Source organism: Artemia sp. Qi Xiang Cuo, chromosome 10, assembly GCF_049724085.1.
Source record: "Artemia sp. Qi Xiang Cuo chromosome 10, ASM4972408v1, whole genome shotgun sequence".
NCBI lineage: Eukaryota > Metazoa > Arthropoda > Branchiopoda > Anostraca > Artemiidae > Artemia > Artemia sp. Qi Xiang Cuo.
Genome location: NC_142803.1, coordinates 23,848,570 through 23,875,535, shown reverse-complemented (window position 1 = coordinate 23,875,535; position 26,966 = coordinate 23,848,570). Strand labels below are relative to the sequence as shown.

General features: G+C 36.8%; 1 protein-coding gene across 1 annotated transcript in view; it reads left to right on the top strand.

Moving 5' to 3' along the window:
* Positions 1–2,736: 2,736 nt before the first annotated feature.
* The window catches only part of LOC148947602 (uncharacterized), an 89,353-nt gene continuing 65,123 nt past the window's right edge, over positions 2,737–26,966 (top strand). Inside the window, exon 1 of the mRNA XM_089095317.1 lies at positions 2,737–2,909. Coding sequence (XP_088951443.1) covers positions 2,748–2,909 — 162 coding nt within the window. The 5' untranslated portion in view covers positions 2,737–2,747. The remainder of the gene's footprint in view (positions 2,910–26,966) is intronic.

The window sequence follows — 26,966 nt, the reverse complement described above, 5'->3', positions numbered from 1 at the left end:
TCAAATGCTCTTTACTGAATCTAGTTGAAAGTCTTTCTCCAAGCGTTTGTCCAAGCGCTGCCAATCTAGTTGAAAGTCTTTCTCAAAGTCCGAACAAGGAAAGTCAATTGTTCCTTTGTTTAAGAATGCTTCCTGGTTGTCGATCTTGGGACGCTAAACATAGAGTGAAGGCCTCTTACTTTTATAATAAGTGATGCAGATTTAGAAGTCAATCAGTCTGTAGTTAATTCTTGGAAGGGTGTTGCCAAATACAAAAATGGAGCTGGTAATCCTTCTTTACAATTCTTGACGATTTTTATTTTAAAATTGACATTTCTCCCCCATTCCTGTGCTTGAATAAAAGATCATTTTTCAAAAGTTGCTAATATGACTTTAAACCTAAATAATGTAAATTTGAAGTTTTTCTTTACAAAATAGTTATCCAAGAGTTGACCCAAAATACAAGATTAACAAAGGGACTAGACGGTTATAACTAGACGGTTAATTAAAGATGGGATAAACTAGACGGTTAATTAAATCGATAAAACTCTAGATGAAGGGCATTACCTTTTTTATTCCCAAGAAAATCTAAATCATTAAACCTGAGTGCCGGTAATGGGGGGCGGGGTTTCAGGAGGGCCATTCACCCTGGAAATTTGGGACTATAAAGTAATTATAAGGAAACCGAAGGAAAGAGAGCAGAATAGGGAAAAACCATGGCAAAAATGTTTGTTGCCCCATTGTTGGCTGCCTTCCAATTGTTTTTGAATAAGAAAAATATAAGTTCTAATTTGTGACTGTGTTACCCTTAACCAGTTTTCCAAAAACAATTTTTCTTTATTATTTGATTGGAGCAAAAAAAAAAAATCAAATTCTTCATAGTAATGAATGGTAAGTAAATAACGATCCGTGTCAATAACGAAAGCATAAGAGTCTAACTATTGATAAAGATCACCAGCTTTTTGTGGTGATCCTAAATATGTATTTGTTTATTAGTAATTAGTGCAGTTATTGGAACACAAGAAAATTGGCGATGAATAGTAATTTTTGTGAATGGTTTTTGTTAATATTACTACTAAAGAATTTTGGTTGGATGAAATGGAGTATTATTGTTTGTATGGATGGAAATTCTCTGAGACTTTTTATGTTCTATATAACTGAAGCCATCACAACCTCTACAATAGGATTTTCTTATCGGTAAATACACTACATGTATTTTTTTTTAAAAACGTTGAAGTACTTCATATAAATAGAAAAAGTTAAATATTACCATTTAAAATTACTAAAAACTAAATTCCTAGCAGTATTTGCCACCCCGAGGAAATTTCATGGCGGCGCTGATGATGACCCGCCTTGCCTTTTCCACCTCTGTAATGGTAGATATGGGAATGTAACATATTAGCTATACAGAAAAACATTATAATTAATTCCTACTCCCCCCTTCCTCTTTCAACGTTTATCTGAAGCCTCATGAAGAGTAAGCAGTTTGTCTATTAAGATGTACTTTTGTAAGAATCTACCCTACCCCTACCTAAACAATGACTCACTCCCCCCTCAATATAGCTTATACGCAATTACGGATTACCAAACGTAGCCTAATTTCGTTACAAACAAAGGTTTAATGCAGTCCTGCCATCGTCTGGCATTACTTCTTTTGCAACTGGGAAGCCTAAAATATAGTTATTGATACTTTCAAACAAGGCGTCTTCAGCGTAGAAAAAAAATTTACCGTGGAAATTGTAGATCGGTCGAACACACCAGCAATTTATAGAAAGATTTATTGAGCACCGGAATTCAATAGATCATGCTCTAAAATTTACAAAACCTCCAGAAAGTTTCACTTCACCCTTAGCAGAACATATATTTTTTCATTCGGACTATTTTGTGCAGTTCGAGGAGGCAACAGCCATTTCCAATGATAAAGGTTTCACGCAATGGGCTCTCGAAGCATTAGAAATTAAAAAACATATTTTTGCAGGTTTATTAATTAATAGAGATACTGGTAATATAAATAGTGATCCTATTTATGATAGTATTTTAAAAAAGGAACCCATATTTAAAAATAAAAATAAGGTATTGCAAAATGTCCCAGGGGTTAGTTCAGATAATAAACCTAAGCGAATAGCAGCTTCAAAAGCTTTGCATAAAATTATGTCGCAATATTTTATTCCTTGTTCATTTGGTATTTTAAAAGATTTAATCCAGTTACTTTTGTGAGGTGATTTCACGAAGGTAGCTCCAAATTGTAAGTTTTAAGCAATTTTATATTATATTTTTAGGTGAGTCTATTTTAGTTTTATGTACATATTTTAGGTTTAGTTTATTTTTTTTTGTCTACGCTGAAGACACCTTGTTTTCATACGGGGGAAATATTCATTTTGGTTTTTCGTTTTCATTTACTGGCCATAGACCCGTTTGACGTATTTATATTTTTTCTGTCATGGCTGGCCAGTTCGGCTTTAGATCTTTTATTCGTCAAGTATACAGAGAAACTAGTTAAAAAGGCCGAAAACACACACACCTAGGAAAACACAACTTGTAATTTAAGTAATCTATGTAGCTTCCAATTAGGCAGGAGTAACACTTCCACCTTTTGCCTGGCTTGAAGGATGCCATCTCAACCCTCTTTGTGATAATTTATGTTGAATTTAAACTTGGCTAAATTTGGCTATAAATTTAGCGTTGAAACATTGACCAATGGTTTTTAGATGTTATTATGTTTGAAAAACAAACTTACAAGATTTTGACTTGTTTCTAGTTTGGCAGGAATGTCTCGAAGTGTTGCTATAGCTGTGGCGTACGTCATGTCTGTTACATCACTTGAATGGAAAGAGGCCTTAAATGCAGTTCGTGGAGCCCGAGCTGTTGCAAATCCTAATTCAGGATTTCAAAAACAGCTCCAGGACTTCAGTGGTGATAGAGTAGCAGAGGTGAGGTTAGTTTGTGTCTTATTTTGCACACAAGTCTATCATGCCAATCTTAGAGTTTGAAATTAATTTCACTTACGTCTTAAATAGATGTTCTCGTTTTCAGCATGTTTTTTTCTGCTGCTAAGTTGTTTTAGAATTAAATATCTGCTTGGAATAGTTTAGAGAAAAGAAAGTTTTATTCACAACATCATTTAAAATGCCATGGTAAAAAATTTCTGGTATATTCAGTATATAAGTTGCACACAGATTAAATAAAACACTTAAACCAACAAAAGTAAACTAAAAAAATACACATTCGTGCAAAACCTGGACCCCTAAAAGCGGTTGGTTTGTAATTTAAGTTTTCCATTTTTATCATTAAAGTACAATAAAATACACAATAACACACACAACTTTTAATAAAGACAATAAAAATGTATAAAAAATATGTATACTAGCAAAGTAAGCATATTTTGTAATCCGACAGAAAAAGAAAAAGAAAAAAGGAAAATAACTGATCAAACAGAAAAAAGGAAAACATCCAACGTCAAATACTCAAATAACCCCCCCCCCCCCCAACACACACACACACACACACAAACACAAACACACACATGCAAGGATCTATGTCTGGCAATGCAGGGAGAGAGATAAATAAAAAAAAGAAAAAAGTGATAAAAGCAAAAAAGAAGAAAAGGCGCACACTGACTAAAAAGGAAAGATACTAATCAGCCGCCAACTGACAATTCAACTTCACATCAGCCACCAACTGATTTATTTTGGCTTCACTTTCAGAAGCCTATATCAACGAAAATGTAATTATGTATTTTCACTCTATCTTAATTACAAATGGAGAGATATTATTGTCTAAAACAAGTTTTTTCAAATATATCAAAGATTTTTACTGAAATTTCCCTTCTACCATTTTTTTTTTATGGATGTGTGTTGAGGGTGCCTAGTTTTGCGGATGAGGCCCAAGATCAGGAACTCCTTTCTGAGTATCACAGTCAAAGTTCCAAGACCTTTAAAGGCAAAGATAGATTATTAAATGTCTAACAGTTTTAAAATCTATAATACCACTCATCTCAAGTAAAAACATATTTAGAATTCAAGGTGGGTTTCTGACATAATTCAGTTCTGGAAGATTAACTAGTTCGCCATGAAGTAATCGTCAAACTAACAAGGATAGTGATAACACAGTCTGATTGTTTCAGCTGGTTCAGTGGAAACTGACACAGCCATTTGTATCTTGAGAAATTAGGGGCTATGCAGCTCATGGTAGTAGCGGGTGCCAAATAAAAAAAGAAACTTGGTGAAAAAAATCAGCATAAAATCAGCTAAAAATATGGCACCAAACACCTTAAAAAATAGTATTATTCCTGAATCGAATGTCAAACACCTCATTGCTCTTTGTAATTCTTTAAGTTGTTGATTTAAAAAGTTCATTAACTTAATAGTTCTCCTATGGGCTGATTTAATAATATCCAGTCAGTTTATGCTAGAAAAATCCAAAAGTAATGTTAATAATGTTTCAGCCAATGATTGATTTGAAACTTATGGGACTAATATGCATTAACAGCATGTTGAAGTTTATTGTAGAGAAAGTAGAGAGGCTTAAATTATTCCTGGTACAACCTTGAACCTCACATTGTGCTGAAAAACCAGGATGATAATAAGATGACTTCAGTAGCCACTTACAAGACATTGTATTACTTGACTCCTTTGACACACAGATGAGTTATCTTGGATATATTATTAAAGAACACTGTGTAACAAACTCTTGACCAAGGTCGTATCCAGGGGGGCAGGGGGCTTGAAACCTCTTACACACTGAAAACACTTCTTTGAAGATATTGATGTCTCTGGGAATCAGCAGATTTTTAATATTTAGGGTATTTGTTGAAGACGACTCTTCTCAAATTTATCTAATTTTTCTAATTTGTTTTCACGGTTCAATGTGGCAACACTGACAAAAAATATGGTCCCGCCCTAAAAACTTCATAATCTTTGGAATAGACAAAACAAAAATCTTAGAAAATTGTTCTTTTAGGCATTAATAGACGGGTCTAGAGAGTGGAAATTGTTTTGATGTCCTAGGTATTTTAATATTCAAACTGCGTCTGCCTTATATAAATGTTTAGTTTCCTACAAGAAAAAATTGGGTAACGAAAGGAAAGAAGAGAGTATTTTGTGAATTCAAATAAAAATATTGACAAACTGACTTTCCCTTCTAAATAAATTTTCGTTTCTTAGTCTCTAGCTTTTCCAGAGTTTCTGGATTTTTCTTTTTATGTAAGTTATTTACCTCTTGAAAGAAATCCTAAATGAGCAGCTTAAAAGCTATGCCGGAACATCTGATTAAAGGACCTATATTCTATACTCCGTGGAACCACTAGCAATAGCAGATAAAAAACAACATATAAACCGAGATATGAACACTCAGATTTATAAAATCAGTTATGTTGTCGTGCCATAAACAAAAGGGTTTGTCTCGCATATTTTTTTGCAAATGAGCGAGAAAATGAAGGAATTCCTCTGTGTATATTAGGTTTCATCCACTGGCGAAATTTTAAGGGAAATATTTACTTCGTAAAATATGAGAGAGGCTATGTCTATATAACGACAATATTTCAGAACCTCTTGCCCAGAGGCTATGTTGCATAATGTGATTTATTATATAATAGTGAGGTCGCAATACCCGATTATATCTACCTGTTATTTTCTAATATTAATCCAAAAAAATTTTCGCACGAAACAAGTTTTTTCAAAAAAAAGTAAAGAACTCCATTAAACCAAAAATGAACAAAAATAGAATCAAATAATCTACCAAGTATACAACTACCACAAATCAGTATCAATAAATAAATGAAACCCAAAACAAACAGAAATTAAAATAAGTAGAACTCAAAACGAGCAGAAATTAATCTGAGTAGGGTTCTAAACCCTAAGCTTTTTAAAAACCAGAATAATAATTTTTACTATACTGAAAAAAAAATTCAAATGAATTTACTGAAAAAAAATGTGCATTGTCAGTTTAATATACATATGCTGATATTTATTCCTTAAAATCTTAATTCATTTTTGTTTTCTTAAAGTTATAAGTGAAAACATTTAAAAGAACTTTTTTCAGTAAAGTACAAATTATATTCTGGCTTTTAGTTTAATGGAATTCTTTACTTTTTTTGGAAAAACTTATTTTGCGCAAAAACTTTTTGGATTAATTTCTGTTCGTTTTATATTGACATAGTCTTTTTCAGGGAGAAAGATTGAGCCTCTTCCGAAGTAAAACAACCATCCCTTCCATAAAAACCTTTAATACCCCCTGGGCATAACTTACAGCCCTTGCCCCTAATCTCTGGGGTTTGTTTCAACCCCAAAAGTCTTGTTATGTGATATTTAGACTATTTTTAATAGAATTGCTATTTCAAAATTTCTATTAGACGCATTTCGGAACAATAAGACGTGTTTGTAGGGGTGAGAGGGTTGCTGTCGTCTGATTACTTTGAATCTTAAAAAGAGCACTAGAGCGTCTGATTACCAATCCAATGAGCCCCCTTTGAAGTTTATATGACCATACTTTCTATAAAAAAAAACTTTATGTCCCCAGGGCGCAACTTACAATTCTTGCCCTGACGGCTGGGGGGATTTGTTATCATCAAAGACATAATTTCCAGACCTTTCTGATAGGCCTAACAAAATGGCTATATCAAAATTTTGATTGGAAGTGTTTGGGGAAATGATAGGCGTGGAGGGAGACATTTGTCCTCCGATCACCTTCGACTAGTAAAAAAGGCACTATTCCTCTCAATTTCCAGTCGAACCTTTTTGAAGCTTCTACAACAAAACATTCTATAAAAACGTTATATACCGCAAGGGCATAACTTATGATCCTTGTCATAAGGGCTATGGGGGGAGGGTTGTCATCCTCAAAGACATAATTTTCAGACCTTTCAACTACGTTGAACAAAATGTCCATATCAAAATGTTGATAGTAAATATTTGTAGAAATGATGGGCGTTTGGGGGGGGGGGATTAGCCTTTCTATTAATTTCGAATATTAAAAAGAGCTATACCCCACAAAACTTACAAAATACTGAGTCCCTTTTTAAGGTTTTACGATAATACTTTCTATATTACATTGTATGCCCCTAGGGCAAAATTTACAACCTTAGCCCTAAGGAGTGTGGAGGGTTGTCATACTCAAAAACATAATTCCCGGATCCTTGAACTACGTTCAACAAAATTGTTATACCAAAATGTTGATCAGAAGTGCTTGGGGAAATGATGGGTATTGGGGGGGGGGGGGGTAGGTGCATTCGCCATCCGATCGCTTTCGACTATTATTAAGGGCACTAGCCCTCTCAATTCCCAATTGAATGAGTCCTTTTTGAAGTTTCTATGACAACGCTGGCAAAGACCTAATTTTAAGAACTTTCCACTACGTTGAACAAAATGTCTATCTCAAAATTTTGATAGAATATGTTTGGGGAAATGGTAGGCTTGAGAGGGGCGTCAGTTGCCCTTTAATCACTTTTGACTGTAAAATAGGCCGCTAGCGCTTTCAATAACCAGTCGAATGAGCCCTTTTTGAAGTTTCTACGACAATGCTTTCCATAAAATCTTATATGCCCCAAGGGCATGACTTACAACCCTTGCGCTGAGGTCTCTGAGGGGAGTGTCATCCTCAAAGACATACTTTCCGGTCTTTTCAGCTACGTTGAAGAAAATAGCTATCTCAGAATATTTATTGGATGTTTTTGGGGAAATGGTGGGCCTGGGAGGGGTGTTAGTTTTCCTACAATTATTTTTGATTATTCAAAAGGGCACTAGCCCTACGAACTTTTTATTACAACGCTCTAAAAAAACCTTATAGGCCCCCAGGGCATAACTTACAACCCTTGCACTGAGGGCTCTGATGGGGTTATCATCCTAAAAAACCTAATTTCCAGAGCTTTCGACTACGTTGAACAAAATGGATATATCAAAATTTTTATTGGATGTTTTTGGGGAAATGGTGGGCGTGAGAGGGGTGTTAGTTTTCCTCCAATCACTTTTGACTATTTAAAAGGGCACTAGCCCTTCGAAGTTTCTATTACAACGCTCTAGAAAAACATTATATGCCCCCAGGGAATAACTTTCAACCCTTGCCCTGAGGGATGTGGGAAGAGGGGTTGATCATCCTCAAAGACATAATATTCAGAAATTTCAACTACGTTGAATAAATAGCTATCTCCAAATTTCTATTGGATGTGTTTGGAGAAATGGTGGGCGTGAGAGGGAGGATAGTTGCCCTCCAATCAGTTTCGACTAGCCTAGTAAAAAGGGTACTAGCTCTTTCAATTTCAAATTGAATGAGCCTTTTTTGAAGTTTCTACAACATTTTAAATAAAAAAAAACTTATATGCTCCCAGGGTATTGCTTACAACCTTAGCCCTGAGGGCTCTGGGGGGAGTTTCATCCTCAAAGACCTAATTTCAAAAACTTTGATCTATGTTGAACAAAATGGTTCTCTCAAAATTTTGATTGAATGTGTTTGGGGAAATGGTGAGCTTCAGAGGTGGGCTAGTTGTCCTCCAATCACTATCGGCTATTTAAAAGGACACTAACTCTTTCATTTTCCAATCGAATGAGCCTTTTTTGAAGTCTCTAAGAAAGTGCTTTCTATAAAACCCTTATATGCCCCCAGGGCATAAATTACAACCCTTTCCCTGAGGGTTGTGGGGGGCGGGGGGATATCATCCTTAAAGACCTAATTTCCAAAACTTTCAACTATGTTGAACAAAATAGCTATCTAAAGATTTTGATTGTATATGTTTGGGGGAAAGGTGGGCTTGAGAGGGGGGTTAGTTGCTCTCCAATTGCTTTCCACTATTAAAAAGGACACTAGCCCTTTGAATTTCCAATCGAATGCGTCCTTTTTCAAGTTTCTACGAAAATACTGTCAATAAAAACCTTATATGCCCCCAAGGTATAAATTATCACCCTTGCCTCGAGGTCTCTGGGGGGGTTATCATCCTCAAAGACCTAATATCCAGAACTGTCAACTACGTTGAACAAAATAGCTATCTCAAAATTTTGATTGGATGTGTTTGGGTAAATGGTGGGCGTGGAAGGGGTGTTAGTTGCCTTCCAATCACTTTCGACTATTAAAAAGGGCACTAGCCATTTCAATTTACAATCGAATAAGCCCCTTTTTAAGTTTCTGCGTCAACGCTTTCTATGAAAACCTTATATGCCTCCAGGGCATAACTTATAATCCTTGCCCTGACGTCTGTGGGGGGGGGGGGGTTGTTATCCTCAAAAACCTAATTTTCAGAACTTTCAACTACGTTGAACAAAATGGTTATCTCAAAATTTTGATTCGATGTGTATGGGGAAAAGGTGGGCATGAAAGTGGGGTTAGTTGCCCTCCAACCACTTGTACTCCAAGACAGAGGTGCAATTCAGACTATATTTTTCTCTAATAGTATCAATTTCTGAAATTCGCTTGATAGCTTTTGCTAGCTCTGGTTTACTTGGCTTTTGGAACGTGCCAGGATCATCTAAAAGTGACGCTGGATAGGAGCAAAGATAATATTTAGATGAAGATTCTTCGTCCAAATTAAGTCTTTTTATATAGTTAGAAGACGCTGAAACAGCAATGAAGTTTCTAAGCGGTGGATTTTTTCCCCCCATAGTTTTGCTTCGCCGTCATAAGGACTGCCTGATACTTTCGTTTGAAAGAATGCTCGTTCAGAGGTTTTCCTACCATTTCGTCAAGAATCTTTTTCCCGACTTCCACCGCTTTGTCGGCATTCATGTTTTCTGCAGGAGTCATGCCAGTGTCAAGACTTCGAAGCGATAGCAGATTACCCTCGAATGGAGACGACTGCTCCACAGAGTCAGTAATTATTTGTGTGTCTTTGCAGATCACCCTCGAAAAGAGAGGACTACTCGACAAAGCCAATAACTGTTTGTGTGTCTTTGACTCTTTTTGTTTGTTACTTTTGTGATACGAAGTATCCGTCAGTTCTTGTATCATAAGATTAACGTGAGCACAGGCTTGACGTCCCATTAATCACTGAAGTCCCTGTACTTCCGTCATTCCTCTACCTCATGTCAAACCGGTTACCGTTTTCATACTTCTCATCAGTTTTTGTTCTATGACAAAAACTGTAGATAAACCGGCCCAAAATCTATTCGATCTTCTCACGACGTGTAAGCCTTTTTCAAAAGACTGGAAAAGTGTTGGGCTTGTATGTTCAACTCTGTTCATCTGCTGTAGGTACTGCCTCGCCATAATATGTTTAGTTGTTGTGACAAGCTACTGCGAGGAAAGGGAGCATATCAAAAATTGGTTAAAAATGAAGTTTCCCAACACCAATGGTCAAGGTGCCAGAAAAAAATTGACCTACCTAAAATAGTTTCTGCAGTTTAACTTTCGACAGAATGAATCAACCAGACTAGGAAGTCTCCTTTGAGCCATGAAGGACATGGTGATTTTTACTCGTTTTGGGTTTGACTCGGTTAATTATTGTATGATTATATGCATACTAAAGTATACATATCTATACTTTAGAGTATATGTATACTAATATATATATATATATATTAGAGTATATGTATACTAAACTGACAATCAGAAGCCATTCTTTTTTTCAGTAAAGTGCAAATTATGTTCTGGTCCTAAGAAGGTATGGGGGTTGTCAAAGACATAATTTTTCAGACCTTTCAACCTCGCTGAACAAATTGTCTATCTCAAATTTCGATTAGATGTGTTTTGGGAATTAATGGGAACAGGGGGGGGGGGCTGGTTGCCCTCCAATCACCTTTGAATAATAAAAAGGACACTAGCCCTTTCGATTTCCAATCAAATGAGCCTTTTTCGAATTTCTGTGACAACAAATGGCGTTCACAAAATTTTTATCAGATGCATTTTGGGAATATACGAGGTGTGGGCGGGGATAGTCCACCTCCGATCACTCTGAATCTTAAACAGGGCGCTAGAACTTCTGATTACCAATCCAATGAGCACCCTCCAAAGTTTATACGACCAACCTTTCTATATATACCTTATATACCCCCAGGGCAAAACTTACAGCCCTTGCCCTGTAGGGGGGGATTGTTTTTGAATTTTCATCAGATGCATGTCGGGAAAAAACGAGGTGTGGGGTGGGGGACCCACCTTCTAATCACTCTGAATCTTAAAAAGAGCACTAGAACTTCTGATTACCAATCCAATTACCCCCGCCAAAGGTTATTCGATCACTCTTTCTATATATACCTTAAATGCCCTCAGGGCATAACTTACAACCTTTGCCCTGAGGGCTGAGGGAGGTTGTCATCTTCAGAGACATAATTTCCGAACCTTTGCAATACGTTGAAGATAATGGCTATTTCAAAATTTTTGATTGGATGTGTTTGGGGAAATGGTGGGCAGAGGAGGGGGGTTAGTTGCCCTCCAATCACTATCAGCTATTAAAAAGAGTACTAACCTTCTTGAATTTCTAATCGAATGAGCCTTTTTCGAAGTTTCTATGACAACAAATGGACATTTCAAAACTTCTCTCAGATGCATTTTGGGAAAATACGAGGTGGGGTGGGGTATCAACCCTCTGATCCCTCTGAATTTTAAAAAGGGCACTAGTATATATGATTTCCAAGCAAATGGGCCCATTCTAGAGATTTTAAGATCACCCATTCTATGTTTGCCTTATACGCCCCCAGGGCATAGCTTACAACCCTTAACCTGACGGCTGTGGAGGGGTGGCTGCCATCCCCAAAGACATAATTTCCAGACCTTTCAGTTACGTTGAACAAAATAGCAATCTCAAAAAGTTGATTTGATATGTTTGGGGAAATGTTGGGCGTGGGTGCGGGTTAGTTGCCCTCCAATCACTTTTGACTATTAAAAAGGCACTAGTCCTTTCAATTTCCAATCGAATGAGCTCTTTTCGAAGTTTCTACGACAACAAACGACCATCTCAAAATTTTTATTAGATGCATTTCGGGAAAATACGTGGTTTGTAGGAAGGGGGTATTCACCCTCCGATCACTCTGAATCTGAAAAAGGGTACTAAAACTTCTCATCAGCAATCCAATGAGCCCCCTCCGAAAATTATACGATCACTCTCTCTATATAAACCTTATATGTCCCCGGGGCATAGCTTACAACCCTTGCCCTGAGGGCTGTGGGGGTTCTTATCTTCAAATACATAATTTCAGAGGGGGCTAGTTATGTTCTGATCATTTTCGACTATTAAAAAGTGCACTAGCCCCTTCATTTTCCAATCCAATGAGCTCTGTAGATAAACCAGCCCAAAATCTATTCGATCTTCTCACAATGTGTAAGCCTTTTGCAAAAGACTGGAAAAGTGTTGGGCTTGTATGTTCAAGTCTGTTCATCTGCTGTAGGTACAGCCTCACTGAATTTGTGTAGTTAATGTGGCAAGCTGCTGTGAGGTAAGGGAGCATATCAAAAATTGGTTACAAATGAAGTTTCCCAACATCAATGGTCAAGGTGCCAGAAAAAAATTGACTAAAATAGTTTCTGCAGTTTAAGTTTCAAAAGGATGAATCAACCAGACTAGGAATTCTCCCTTGAGACATGAAGGGCAAGGTAAGTTTTACCTATTTTGAGTTTGACTCGGTTAATTATTGTATGATTATACGTACACTAAAGTATACATATCTAAGCTTTAGAGTATACTTATACTAATATATACATTAGAGTATATGTATACTAAACTGACAATCCACAGCCATTCTTATATTCCGTAAAGTGCAAATTGTATTCTAGTCTTAAGAAGGTACGGGGGTTGTCAAATACATAATTTCCAGACCTTTTAACCTCAGTGAACAAATTTGCTATCTCAAAATTTCGATTAGATGTATTTTGGGAATTGATGGGAGCAGGGGGGTTCCCTCCAACCCCTTTTAAGCAATAAAAAGGAATTCGATTTCGAATTTCCAATCAAATGAGTCTGTTTCGAAGTTTCTTCGACAACAAATGGCCATCTCAAAATTTCTATCAGATGCATTTCGTGAAAATACGGGGCTTGGGGGGGATTATCCACCCTCTGATCACTTTGAAGCTTAAACAGGGCACTAGAACTTCTTATTACCAATTCAATGAGCCCCCTCCAAAGTATATACGACCAACCTTTCTATATATACCGTATATGCCCCCAGGGTAAAACTTACAACCCTTGCCCTGAGGAATGGGGGGGGGGTTATTTTCAAAGACATAATTTCAAAACCTTTCAATTGCGTTGAACAAAATGGTTATTTCAAAATTTTGATTTGATGTGTTTTGGGAAATGATGGGCGTGGGAAGGGGGGTCAATTAACCTCCAATCCCTTTTGACTATTAAAAATTTCAATGTTCTAATCGAGTGAGCTGTTTTTGAAGTTTTTATGACAACAAATGGCCATCTCAAAAGTTCAATCAGATGCATGTCGGGAAAATACGAGATGTGGGGGAGGGGACCCACCCTCCTATCACTCTGAATCTTAAAAAGAGCACTAGAACTTTTGATTACCAATCGAATGAGCCCTCTCCAAAGTTTATACGGTCGCCTTTTCTATATATACCTTATATTCCTTCAGTATAAAACTTACAACCCTTACCCAGAGGGCTCTGGGGAGGGTTTTAATCCTCAAATAAATCCAATCGAATGAGCTCTTTTCGAAGTTTCTAAGAAAACAAATGACCATCTCAAAATTTCTATCAGATGCATTTTGGGAAAATACGTGGTTCGTCAGGCGGGGGTACCCATCCAAAAGAGTACTAGCCCTTGAATCTCCAATCGAATGAGCCTTTTTCGAAGTTTCTACGACAAAAGATGGACATTTCAAAATTTCTATCAGATGAATTTCGGTAAAATATGAGGTGAGGGGATATCAACCCCCCGATCACTCTGAATTTTAAAAACGGCCCTAGAAAATATGATTTCCAATCAAATGAGCCCATTCCGGAGATTTTACGATCACCCTTTCTATGTATGCCTTATATGCCCCCAAGGCATAACTTACAACCCTTACCCTGACGGCTGTGGAGGGGTGGTTGCCATCCCCAAATACATAATTTACTGACCTTTCAATTACGTTGAACAAAATAGCAATCTCAAAATGTTGATTGGATATGTTTGGGGAAATGGTGGGCATGGGAGGGGGCTAGTTGCCTTCCAATCACTTTTGACTATTAAAAAGGCACTACTCCTTTCAATCTCCATTCGAATGAGCTTTTTTCGAAGTTTCTACGACAACAAATGGCCATATCAAAATTTCTATTGGATGCATTTTGGGAAAATACATGGTTCGTGGGGAGAGGGTATCCACCCTCCGATCACTCTGAATCTCAAAAAGGACACTAAAACTTCTGATTAGCAGGCCAATGAGGCCCATCCGAAGTTCTCACGATCACCCTCTCTATATAAACCTTATATGTCTTCACGGTATGACTTACAACCCTTGCCCTGAGGGCTGTGACGGGGTTGTTATTCTCAAATACATAATTTCTGGACTTTTCAATTACGCTAATCAAAATGGCTATCTCAAAATTTAAAGTAGATGTGTTTGGGGAAATTGTGGGCGTTGGAGGGGGTTAGTTGCCCTCGGGAAATTTTTTACTATTAAAAAGGGCACTAGCCCCTTCAATTTCCAATCTAATGAGCCCTTTTCGAAGTTTCTACGAAAATTTCCTCGATCCTATCTTAATCTGATATGTCTCGTCTCGATGCAATAAAAAACAAGATTTTTTTAACTAAAAGTAAGGAGCGACATTAAAACTTAAAACGAACAGGAATTATTCCGTATATGAAAGGATTTGTCCCCTCCTCAACGCCTGTGCTCTTTATGCTAAAGTTTTTTATTGTTTTAAAAAATAGAGATGTGAAAAAGAGTCAAACTTTAGCGTAAAGAGTGAGGCGTTGAGGAGGGGACAGCCCCTTTCATATACGAAATAATTTATGTTTGTTTTAAGTTTTAATGTCGCTCCTTACTTTCAGTTAAAAAAGCTTGTTTTTTTATTTAATTTATTACCGATTTTTCATTAATGCAGGTTTTGATTTTGGCTCACCGTACATGAATAATTAAACCGAAATTTGCGTATTAATTTTACTTTTTTTGGTAGAATGGCTTTTTACGGAAGCCACCACATCTCTCGGGAAACATCCCCCGGAAAATTCCCCCCATATAATTTCCCCCGTGAAAACTACCCCAGAAAATTCACCTTGGTTGAAAAATTCCTCCACGGAAAATTCCCCTCCGCTGAAAATTAAACCCCGATTAAAATTTCCTCGGCAGAAAATCCCCCCCAAAAATTAACCCCCATGGAAAATGCTCCCACACGCAGCAAAAATGAGCAGCCACAGAGGAAGTACAAAATAGGCACCTCAAAATGACAATCAGATATTCTAAGCAGGGAAGTCCTGAAGGGGGGGGGCACAACTCTCCCTCCCCCCCTCCAACTTTTTTGGCATTTGGTAAAACTTTCGTAGACGGCGAAAACCTTGGAAGATCTTTTGCAAAATCGGCAGAAATTTAGCAAAATTTCTTATTTCTGCAGAAAATTCAGCATAAATCAGGTAGCGATTCGGTAAAATTTACAAAAAATCCCCCCTCCCCCCCCCCCCCACAATGAATAGTTGGTGTCCAATCACTTTTGACTTCTAAAAAGGACTAGAACCCTCAATTTCCGATCGAACGAGCATACTCTGAAGTTTCTACGACCACGACGGGGAGGTTGGGGATGAGGAAGAGGCAACCCCCTCCTATACGGAATGAATTCTGCTAATTTTGGGGTTTAATGCTGCTGTTTACCATTCTAAATTCTACCGTAAAAATGCAACTATAAAATATTTGCGAAAAATTAAGGCTGGTCAAATGTTTTGACAAAATATTTACGTTTTCTTGAGATCCCAATTGCAACCTAACGCTTGGTTTTTTAAGCAGAAAAGCGAAAAAAAGTTCAGAAACTTTCATACAATTAACAGATGATAAGACTCTGTTGATTAAAAATCTGAACAGAAATTAATGAAAAAATTATTTTCCGCCAAAAAAAGTAAAGAACGATGACAAAACCTAAAACAACCGGAAATAAGGTGTACAATAAATCAAACTCAAAACGAATAGATAATAACTATGAATTAACCAATGCAACCTAAAAAGATGCCAATTTAATAAATAAACTCGTTAGCTTCTTGGGCCAAATAATTTTTCTTTATGTTTGTAATAGAGTTTAGTATTAATAAAATGATTGATGATGATTGATGAACTGAAAAAGAATTACTACAGATGGTACATGCCTTACCAGATGGGTTTCTGAGGCAACACCTATTTGTGGGCCAATCAGAGATGTTTCTACTAACGGTACTCCATATATCCATGTATAAGATACTAATTCTACAAACCTGAGGCATGGATATGTGTGCAGTTTCACGGGTACATGGCTTACCACGGGGCAGTCATCTATTACTACAGACGGTACAAGACTTGTCAGACATGTTTTTTAGGCTCAATAGCCAAAACTATAGATCTTCATATTGCTTATTTAGAGGTGGTCTCTTTGTAATAATAATAGTTTTGACCCGGAGGTAATATAATCGGGTTTTTTTCTGTATAAATTAAGGTGATATTAGTTTTTCAGTACCAGTTTGAAAAAACAGTTTGAACAGATAGTTATATTTGTTGAATTTATTCGTTTTTAAATGGAAAACTTCAAAAGAATTATGGCGAGTTAGATATTTTTTATTCTTGTATTAACAAAACAACGGATCTTTTTCGTACTTACCGTTTAACTATCTTTAAACGGTGTGAATGGGGGAAAGAGGAATGTGATAGACCATAATTACTTATGGTAGGAAATTACATCGGGTGGGAGTAACTTTAGAGCGGTTGCACATCAATCGTGCAATATAAACTTGAGTCAACAATATTTTGTGCTGATTTTTATACAAAATTCCAATTATGATTTAAAGTTTATTTTACCGGCGTTGGCCCGCATGGCCAAGGGGGGAGTTGTAGATAACGCATGGAGAGATGGTTCTTTTTCTTATAATATCATACCCAAATAATCGGAGAAGCTACTGCTGCTAGAATCTATGTGGAAAACAGTTGACAAGGGTAACACGAACCTGAATAAAATCAGTTTTTAGACTCTTTCAGTTTTTCCCCAAGGCTTAAAGTCAATTGATTCAGGTAAAGAATAGCGACAATTTTGATAGTTTTCCCCTCCTTAAACAGCGCTTCCCCGATGATGAAATCTATGATTTATTAACGTGTAATGGGATGTACGCATATGATTACTACAACTCTGCCTCGAGGCGAGATGAGGTGTCATTACCGCCTATCGAAGAATTTTACAATTCCCTTACGGGCAGTCAGTGCACCACTGGCGACTAAGAATTTGCAGAGAGGGTTTGGGCAAAGGGAGGGTGTAAAAATGGAAGGGATTACTGTAAACTGTCCTTGGCTAGTGATGTACTGACTCTTCTGGACATTGTTTGCAAAAATACGGATAAAATCTATGGGGAATTTGGGTTGAATTTAGGGCATTATTTTTCCACTCCTCGTCCGGTGATGGACTTGATTCTTAAAATCAGCAAAGAAGAAATAGATCTGATCACCGACGTGGATCAGCATCTGTTTCTAGAGAGATCAATATGAGGTGGGTATGTTTTTCATGGGGATCGTATCATGAAAATTGATCCGACCGGACAGCACACCGATGAAAAGTCAGATTCAGTTTTTTGGACATTTATTCCATTTACCCGTAGGCGATGTCTCACTACTGTTTGCCATGTGGCATTTAGAAAAGGCTTAACGATCCTTTTGCTTCAAATTCCCCCAACATTGCTACCGTTGAGGAGAATGGGGCACAGGGATGGTTTTTTGAAATTGACGGTGAAATACCCATGGAAATCCATGACTCGGTAAAAGCCATTATTTTCCGGTGCATAAATAGACCGATGGGTAGGGAATCTCTGAGTCAATACAATTTATCTTTAGTAGAGGATGGGAGTATGCACTGGGTGCAATCAAAGCAAAAACTTATTGCTAACCTCAACCCGAAACAGAATTTCGTTGTTCATCACGTACTATACAGATGGATGGTGTCCAATGGTTTCAACGTCACAAAAATTTATAGACCCCTCCAATCAGAGCCAAAGCTGTTGCATTGCCTATTGTAAAGGCCATACGACTCCAATGTGTTATTATTATTATGTTTTTTCCAAGAGGTACTTCATATGGAAGAGGTTGTCGCAGAAATTTCAAAGGGGGCTCATTCGATTTGAAATCGAGAGTTCTAGTGCCCTTTTAAATAGTCGAAAATTATTGGAGGGCAACTAGCCTCCCCCCCCCACGCCCATCATTCCCCCAAACACATCCAATCAAACTGTTGAGATAGCCGTTTTGTTCAGCGTAGTTGATTTCAAGAAAGAAAATATATTTTTGAGGAGGACACTCCCCCAGAGCCCTCAGGGCAAGGGTTTCAAGTTATGCCCTGGAGGCATATAAGGTTTTTATAGAAGGCGTTGTTGTAGAAACTTCAAAACAGGCTGATTCGACTGGAAATTAAAGGGCTAGTGCCCTTTTAATAGTCGAAAGTGATTGGAGTGCAACTATCCCCCCCCACGCCCATCATTTCCTCAAACACATCCAATCAAAATTTTTAGATAGCCAGTTTGTTCAGCGTAGTAGATTTCCAGATAAAAAATATATTTTTGAGGAGGACACTCCCCCACGACCTTCAGGGCAAAGGTTTTAAGTTATGACCTGGGGGCATATAAGGTTCTTATAGAAGGCGTTGTCTTAGAAACTTCAAAAAAGGCTCATTCGATTGGAAATTCAAAGGGATAGTGCCCTTTTTAATAGTCAAAAGCGACTAGAGGGCAACTAGCCCCCCCCCCACGCCCCTCATGTAGTTGATTTTCAGATAGAAAATATGTTTTTGAGGAGGACAATCCCCCACAACCCTCAGGGCAAGGGTTTTAAGTTATACCCTGGGGGCATATAAGGTTTTTATAGAAGGCGTTGTCGTAGAAACTACAAAAAAGGCTCATTCGATTAGAAATTCATTTGGCTAGTGCCCTTTTTAATAGTCGAAATTGATTGGAGAGCAACTAGCCCTCCCCCCTCCACGCCCATCATTCCCCCAAACACATCCGATCAAAATTTTGAGATAGCCATTTTGTTCAGCGTAGTTGATTTCCAGATAGAAAATATGCTTTGAGGAGGACACTCCCCCACAACCATCAGTGCAAGGGTTTCAAGTTTTGCCCTGAGGGCATATAAGGTTTTTATAGAAAGCGTTCTCGTAGAAACTTCAAAAAAGGCTCATTCGATTGGAAATTCAAAGGGCTAGTTCCCTTTTTAATAGTCGAATGTGATTGGCGGGCAACTAGTCCCCCCCACTCCCATCATTCCCCCAAACACATCCAATCCAAATTTTGAGATAGTCATTTTGTTCAGCGTAGTTGATTTTCAGATAGAAAATAAGTTTTTGAGGTGGACACTCCCCCATGACCCTTAGGGCAAGAGTTTTAAATTATGCCCTCGGGGCATATAAGGTTTTTCTAGAAGGCGTTGTCGAAGAAACTTCAAAAAAGGCTCATTCGATTCGAAATTCAAAGGGCTAGTGCCCTTATTAATAGTCGAAAGGGATTTGAGGGCAACTAGCCCCCCCCCCACGCCCATCAGTCCCCCAAACACATCCAATTAAAATTTTGAGGTAGCCATTTTGTTGAGCATAGTTGATTTTCAGATAGAAAATATGTTTTTGAGGAGGACACTCCCCCATGACCCTTAGGGCAAGGGTTTTAAATTATGCCCTGGGGGCATATAAGGTTTTTCTAGAAGGCGTTGTCGAAGAAACTTCAAAAAAGGCTCATTCGATTTGAAATTCAAAGGGCTAGTGCCCATTTTAATAGTCGAAAGTGATTTGAGGGCAACTAACCCCCTTCTCACGCCCACGTTTTCCCCAAACACATCCAATCAAAATTTTGAGAAAGCCATTTTATTAGACGTAGTTTTAAGGTCTGGAAATTAGGTCTTTGAGGATGACAACTCCCCCACAGCCCTCAAGACAAGGGTTGTAATTTAAGGATTCTCCGAATCCTTCGTATTATTTTTTATGGAAGGGATACTCGTATACACTTTAGAGAGGGCTCATTTGATTGGAAATTGAAAGTTTTTGTTCACTTTTTAAGAGTCAAAAGCAATTGAAGGGCCACTAGCCCCCCCCCCCCTCCTCCACGCCCTAAATGCATCAGATAAAAATTTTGTTAAAAATAGTTTAAACGTTAAGTAACAAAACTCTGGCGTCGACAAAAAAAACCCAGGGTACTGGGGCAGGAAAGGATTCTCGTATAAACTTCAGAGAGGGCTCATTTGATTGGAAATGGGAAGTTCTAGTCCACCTCTTACGAGTAAAAATCGATCGAAGGGCAAATACCGCCCCCACGCCCTTTTTCCTCACCCCTCCCTTTGAACAAATTCTGTTTATACCTGAAGGCCCAATGAGAGTTAGAATGTTTTGGTATTAACACACACCTATTAGGCATCTGCTCTCCTCCCTAACAAGGAAAGAAACAGAGAGTGTAAGGCAGTGGCGGATCCAGGGGAGGAGCGAGGGGGGCACCCCCCTCGCGTAGAATTTAGTAATGTAATTTACTTAATTAACGCAAGATTGCTTTAATTAAACTTGCTCCTAACGCAAGTTTAGCGGATCAACCTATTTTGCCCCCCCCCCCAAAAAAAAAAAACCTGGATCCACCCCTGGGGTAAGGGCACTATAAATTTTAATTTTTAATTCAAAGAACCCCGTACCAAAGTTTATGCGACCACCTCTTCCGCATAAAGTGCCCCTGGAAAAATAAATAAGTATTAATTAATTGAACCCTTATGGCTGTTTACTTAGGTAACAATATAGCATTGCTTCTGACCTAAAAAGTTGAGTAGAAATTTCAGCTTCAATTTTTATGAATATCCGAAATTATCTGAGGGGAATATGTTTGGGGAGCATATTCAACGGCTGGGAAATTTCTGCTGGGTGGAATTTAACGCGGAGGAATCATTAGCAGGATAAGAAAATGTTCTTTGAGGTGGAGGAATTTCCCAGGGGTGGGTTTTCCAAATGTGAATTATTCAGGGAGGGGACGACTAAATCCATTCGAAAATATTCTAAGTTTTATATCTGGAAGTAACGGGAATAAAGAATCAACGGAAATGTCAGAGATAGCACTTCAGCTTCCTTTAGACGATTTTGTTCGTGTCTTTTGAAAAAAGATATTTTCAAAAGACAGATTAATTCTATTTGTTTTACTTTCTCTGTGGCTGCTCAATTATGCATGTGAGGGGGAAGACTTACCCCCCCCCCACTACTGTTTTCGCTAAGGTTTCAGTTTTTATCCCAAGGCTTAAAAATGAACGTAATGCGATAAAAGTATGACTCAAAATAACCTATATAGAATAAAATATGCACAGAACACGGAGCAATTAATCAAAATTGCATATTATGAGTTGAGGCTCACCCAAATGATGGGCCAGGGGGCTCACCATTCCATAATCTATTAAATTCTATCCTGCAATAACTAAAAATATAAAGTATTTTTGAGTATTTTAACGTCTTCCACAACTCAAACGGTCCAACATTCTACAGCCCAATGAGTCTGTCTAATCTCCAAAATTGGGAACGGTGGAGATCCGCCCCGTTGGATGAGTCTCCAACCTCACCCTCCCCCTCTCCTACTGTCTGCGCTAAAGTTTTCTTCCTTCTGCCAACTACGCAGCCCCCACCCCAAAGACTTTAATAAGGTAAAGTTTTGTATGGGAAGAACACATAGTAAATCTATTTTAATTATCCAATTATTAGGTTACAGTACATACTCTGTGATAGATGCAAAATTGCTTTGGCACACAAAATCCTATTAAGGTCAATTCCAAACAGTCATGATCCCTTTGTGTCAGCAAGTGAAGTGGTCAAAACACCCTTATTGGAGCTATTTTTCAATCCATTCATTGTTGCCAATCGCTGTCAACAAGTTTTGCAAGCTGTCCATTGTTCATATATAAGTTCTTTACTGAATTGTTCATTGTCCTTTACTGTCCTATTCTTTACTGCCCATTGTTCTTTACTGAAAAAGAATTATATTACAAATGTTTTCTTTTGTACTTAATATTGAAAATAAATAATAAAATTACAATAAAATTTTGAACTGATGAGCTTTCAGCAATTAATATCATTATACATCAAATATTCAGTTTAATCTATTAGTTCTTTCCAAGATTGGTCAAGACAAATATAGTTTCACTACAAACAAAATTTGGATACTGCCCCCTTCTTTAACTGCAAAAACCTAAAGCCTTCTGCGTCATTGGCGCTTCACTGACAATGAATTACTCTTATATTACAAATTTATTCTTTTTCAGTTCTTACAGCATTGAAAATGAAAATAAAAATTACAGTGAAAAAATCTTGAACTGATGGATGTTTCAACAATTAATATCATATATATCTAATAATTTGATTTTGTTTATACTTTCCAAGACTGTTCAAGACTCATATAGTTTTCAGCAAGGCGCCAATGACGCAGTAGGTTTTAGGCTTCTGCAGTGAGGCGAAACCCAAGCTCTTGTTTGTAGTTTTTTTATTTGATTCAAACTTGATTTGCATATTCAATTTAAATTTCACTCGTTGTAAGATTTACTTACTCATTTACATTAGCATATATTGTATGTTTGTTCGCATTGATTGTTTATTGAATTTCTGTTCGTTTCAAGTTTTATTTATACTTTAATAGCAAACTATTTTTTTTCGTTTTAAGCTTGATTTTCATATTCACTCGAAGCCTTACTCACTCTAAAACCTATTTATTCATTTATATTATTAATTGTTGTACTTTTTTTGCTATGATTGTTTATTTCATTTCTGTTCGTTTTGCGTTAAATTTCTTCTTTAATAGTAATTTCTGGTTGTTTTGAGTTTGAATTTTAACAGGTATTCATATCTCCTGAGCTTAAGTTTAAAATCGCCTTTACTTTTCTTTGAAAATATTTTTTCGGAAAGTTTTTTTTTAATTCATTTGATCAAAAGACCTACATCTGTAAGCGTTTAATGATATCTTTGTCAGTAAACGTTCAAAAGTGAAAACGAAGGTTGAGAAGGAAATCTATATACTCATTTTGAGTCAGCCATCGGTAGAATGTGCGAAAGCGTACGAAACAGAAGTCACTGTGACATTGTAACCAACCCCAAAGATTGTGCTCAAATCATTGCGGATCCGAACTTCACATCGTTCACAGTCATAGACTCTAATATGGTGCTCCTACATCGTAAGAAATGAAACATTATTTTAAATAAAAATATTGCATGCGGGAGTGCAATAACAGAAATATAAAAAAAACTCATATGTTCATTTTATTATAATGTAAGCAAGGTACAATGGCCAATTAAAGTTCAAGTGTATTATGAGGACACTGATTCACTCCTTTTAAAAGTTAAAACTGAAAATTTGTTGAATGATTTGGAAATGGAGAGTACATTAGCTCACAAATGGACTGCACAAACCGGAATGAATCTCTCTATCAAGAGCTAGTGAAACGCCAGGCCCCAAATCAATTGTTAATGCTAAAATCTGAAACGGGAAGTGATCTGATATCCAGTGGTGCATTTCCTGGGCCGAAGGTATACTGTGTGGAAACGCACAACGAGGATATCAATCAAGTTTGTAAGGGGGTGCCCACACACTTTGTAAAAAATTATTTCAATATGAGTGTTTATAGAAACTTTGTGGAAAGTAGTTTAGTCCCAACAGGGAAAGTCATGGAGATTCGCTCATTACAATTTCAAAACAAAACAGTTAGAGCTGAGAAAAACGCCATGTCGGCCATATCAGACAAAGATTATTTACTTTAGGATCCACCACACGGTCACTATTTAATTTCAGACCGAGTTTAATTTGTAGAGTATAGAAAACAACACGGTCTGTAAAAAGTAACTTAAATTCTTTAATGGTACAAGGTGGGTGGTGGTGGGTGGGTGTTAGTACAAGGTTTGCTTGATGTTTTTGAGATTTTTTTTATATCAAAATCAATAAATTTTCTATTTGTGCAAGGCAGAGTTATTTCTTCGTGATTTTTAGTATATAGAGTTATTTAATGTCATCGGTGCAACGGCCGCCACCGGGGGGTGGGGGACCCCATTTCAAATTAAAAATGTTGTTGTAAATAAAAAATGTGATATTATTTTAAACGTACTGTTTAATAAAGAAAAGTGTTTTTTCCTAGCGCCTATTTAAAATAAATGTTGTAATTTTTTGTTATAAATAAAAAAAAATCTTAAGTGTATTTATTAAAGAGTAAGTGCTTTTTTCCTAGTGCCTATTTCTAATAAATGTTTATCTTTATGTTTTTCCTATAAACAAATAAATAAAAAAAATCATGTATATTTTTTTAAGTGCCTTTTCTAATTGCATTATTTGTAAAGTGCTGCTTTTATGATAATAATAAAAGAAAATATGATTCTTTATTGATTTTTTTATTATTATTCTTGAACGGAATAGTAATAGGGAAATTATTTAGACATTAGACATCTATATTTTACAGTTAGTTGCAGGTGAGCTGTTGAAGGGAACAGCAATATGTATCAATTTAAAACATCATTCAGATCGTTTCTGTGTGGTCCATCAATGTCAGGCAAAACGACACTCTTAACTAAAATAATTAAAAATTGTAATAGAATGTTTATGGAAAAGGCGAAAAAATCTTCTATTGCTACAGTATTTGGCAGGAGTCATACGATAAAATAAAAACTATTGCTACATTAGTGCAGATACAATTCGTACAGGGACTTGTTGTTTTCGACATTATTGAACCAAACTCTGGGCTGATTATTGACGATTTAGCTGAATCCATTGAACAATGGTCCCAGGATATGCTACAATTGTTTACTGTTCGCTCTCATCATGAACAGATTTCTGTTACTCTAATTCTACACAATCTCTTTCATCAGAGCAAATGTATGCAAAAACTTGCTTTGAACTGTACCAACTATATCATCTACAGTGTTGTTCAGGATTCTAGCTCGCTAATAACTCTCAATAAACAAATATACCCCGGCGCCCCACAAATTTCTACTTCCAGCTTACAACTAGGCAACTAATAAACCCTACGGCTACATGCTATTGGATCTTAATCAAAATATGCCCGAGAATTTACATGTATTCACAGATATTTTTGACAATGAAATTACAGTATATCTCCCCGTGAACAGTAAAAAAGGCTATTAGTTGCCATCATGACACTGAAGAAGCTACATGAAAATAAACATTTATTTTCCGTTCTAAGCACTTACAACCCCCCACTTAAAAAAGCCATATTCAAACATGGTAATGACAACGATTTCATAAATCTAATATCTGAACTTTTTTTAAATTTAACCGAGGGCAATGTTTAACTGCCAGAAGTAGTTAAGCAACAGGCAAAGCAACATCATTCCCTTGTCCGTGAAGTGGCTTGTATAAAAAAAGGAAAAATTTTTAAAAGGAAACGTCTTCTTCAAGCGGGCGGTAGCTGTTTTACACTTTTACTACCAATAATTGCAGGACTTGTAAAGAGTTTTCTCTAGATGGCTAAACCCTATAAATTGACTCCAATAGAACTCGCTCTTTTACCCGTGGAACACTTTGAGGACAATCTGAGTAAATTCATTGACAATGAGAATATTGACGATGATTAAAAACTACTTTTACTTCAAGATGAACTTCGCCGAGTGGACAAACATAAGCCCTATCGTGCGAGAGGCAGTGGCAATGTGAGTGTCATTGATAAAAAAAACATCTCAGGACTCTTCTGCTTCTGCTGGAATACAATTAAAGTAGGAGGAATCGGATTCAATAATGTCGAGAATTGGAAATATAATGCCGCATTCATATCGTGAACAAAGTAAACGACTCATAACATATCTCATGAAAATTGGTCAAGATCATATTCCAGTTGATAGCAATTTGAAGGGAATTATAAATCAGGGCAAGAGCTATAATTTACTTGATTTAATATATGATATGGTTACAAATCGTAAAGGACTTTTATCATTTGACATTCATCTATACAACTTTCTAAATACATTAAACTTTCCCAAAAGCCATATTAGCAATAGGCAAACTCTAAAAGTAATAAACGAACATGGTCCTTCTTCATCATCAACAACATTAAAACATGAAGAAGAAGAAGAAGAAGTAGAAGAAGATTTTAAATCAATCTTGGAAAATACTAGAACATCTAGTGGAAACATTGATTTGACAATGAGGAGGAGCACACCGCTGATAGCTAGAAAAAAGTGAAGATATATTGATATCAACTCAACGTCACCACCATCACCCACTAGTATACAAAATGGTAGTGGACGTTACACTACGTGTTTACGTTCAAAATGGTTGAAGTTCTGAAACGTGTTTATGAAAATATTGGTGAAGTGAGAAGCTTAAGTTCCCTCACCACTCTTTCCAAACCCCCTGGTGTTCACATAAAAAGTGTACAAGACTATCTGCAAAATAAATCAAGTTACACTCTGCATGGAAATCATAGGATTCGTTCTAATCATTATGTAAAAACTAAAGCCCTTTTCCCCCTACACATAATGCAAGCAGATTTCTTAACTCTAGATGGGATTCAAAGGCGTCATAATACACCATACAAGTACATTCTACCTGCAATCATTGTTTTTAGTCGCCATCCATTTGCACACAAAGAGAGGTGTTGAAGTTGCTGAGGCTATAGAAAGTATTCTGGAACTAGATTCATATAATTCAAACGGATCGGGGTAGTGAATTTGTTAATCCACAAATTGAAAAGTACTCATGGAATATAATAATATGCTCTATCATGATCATAGTCCTCTAAAGGCTGCATTGGCCGAACGATTGATAAGAACTATTCGACTTTTAATTTCAAGATATTGTACATTGAAAAATACACCTGCTTTTATTCATGATTTATTTAAAATTATGTTGATTTATAATCAACAACCCCATAGATCGTCTTTTTACTCAACCCCAACAGAACTTCACCATTGTAATCCGATCAAAATGCACTGTATAT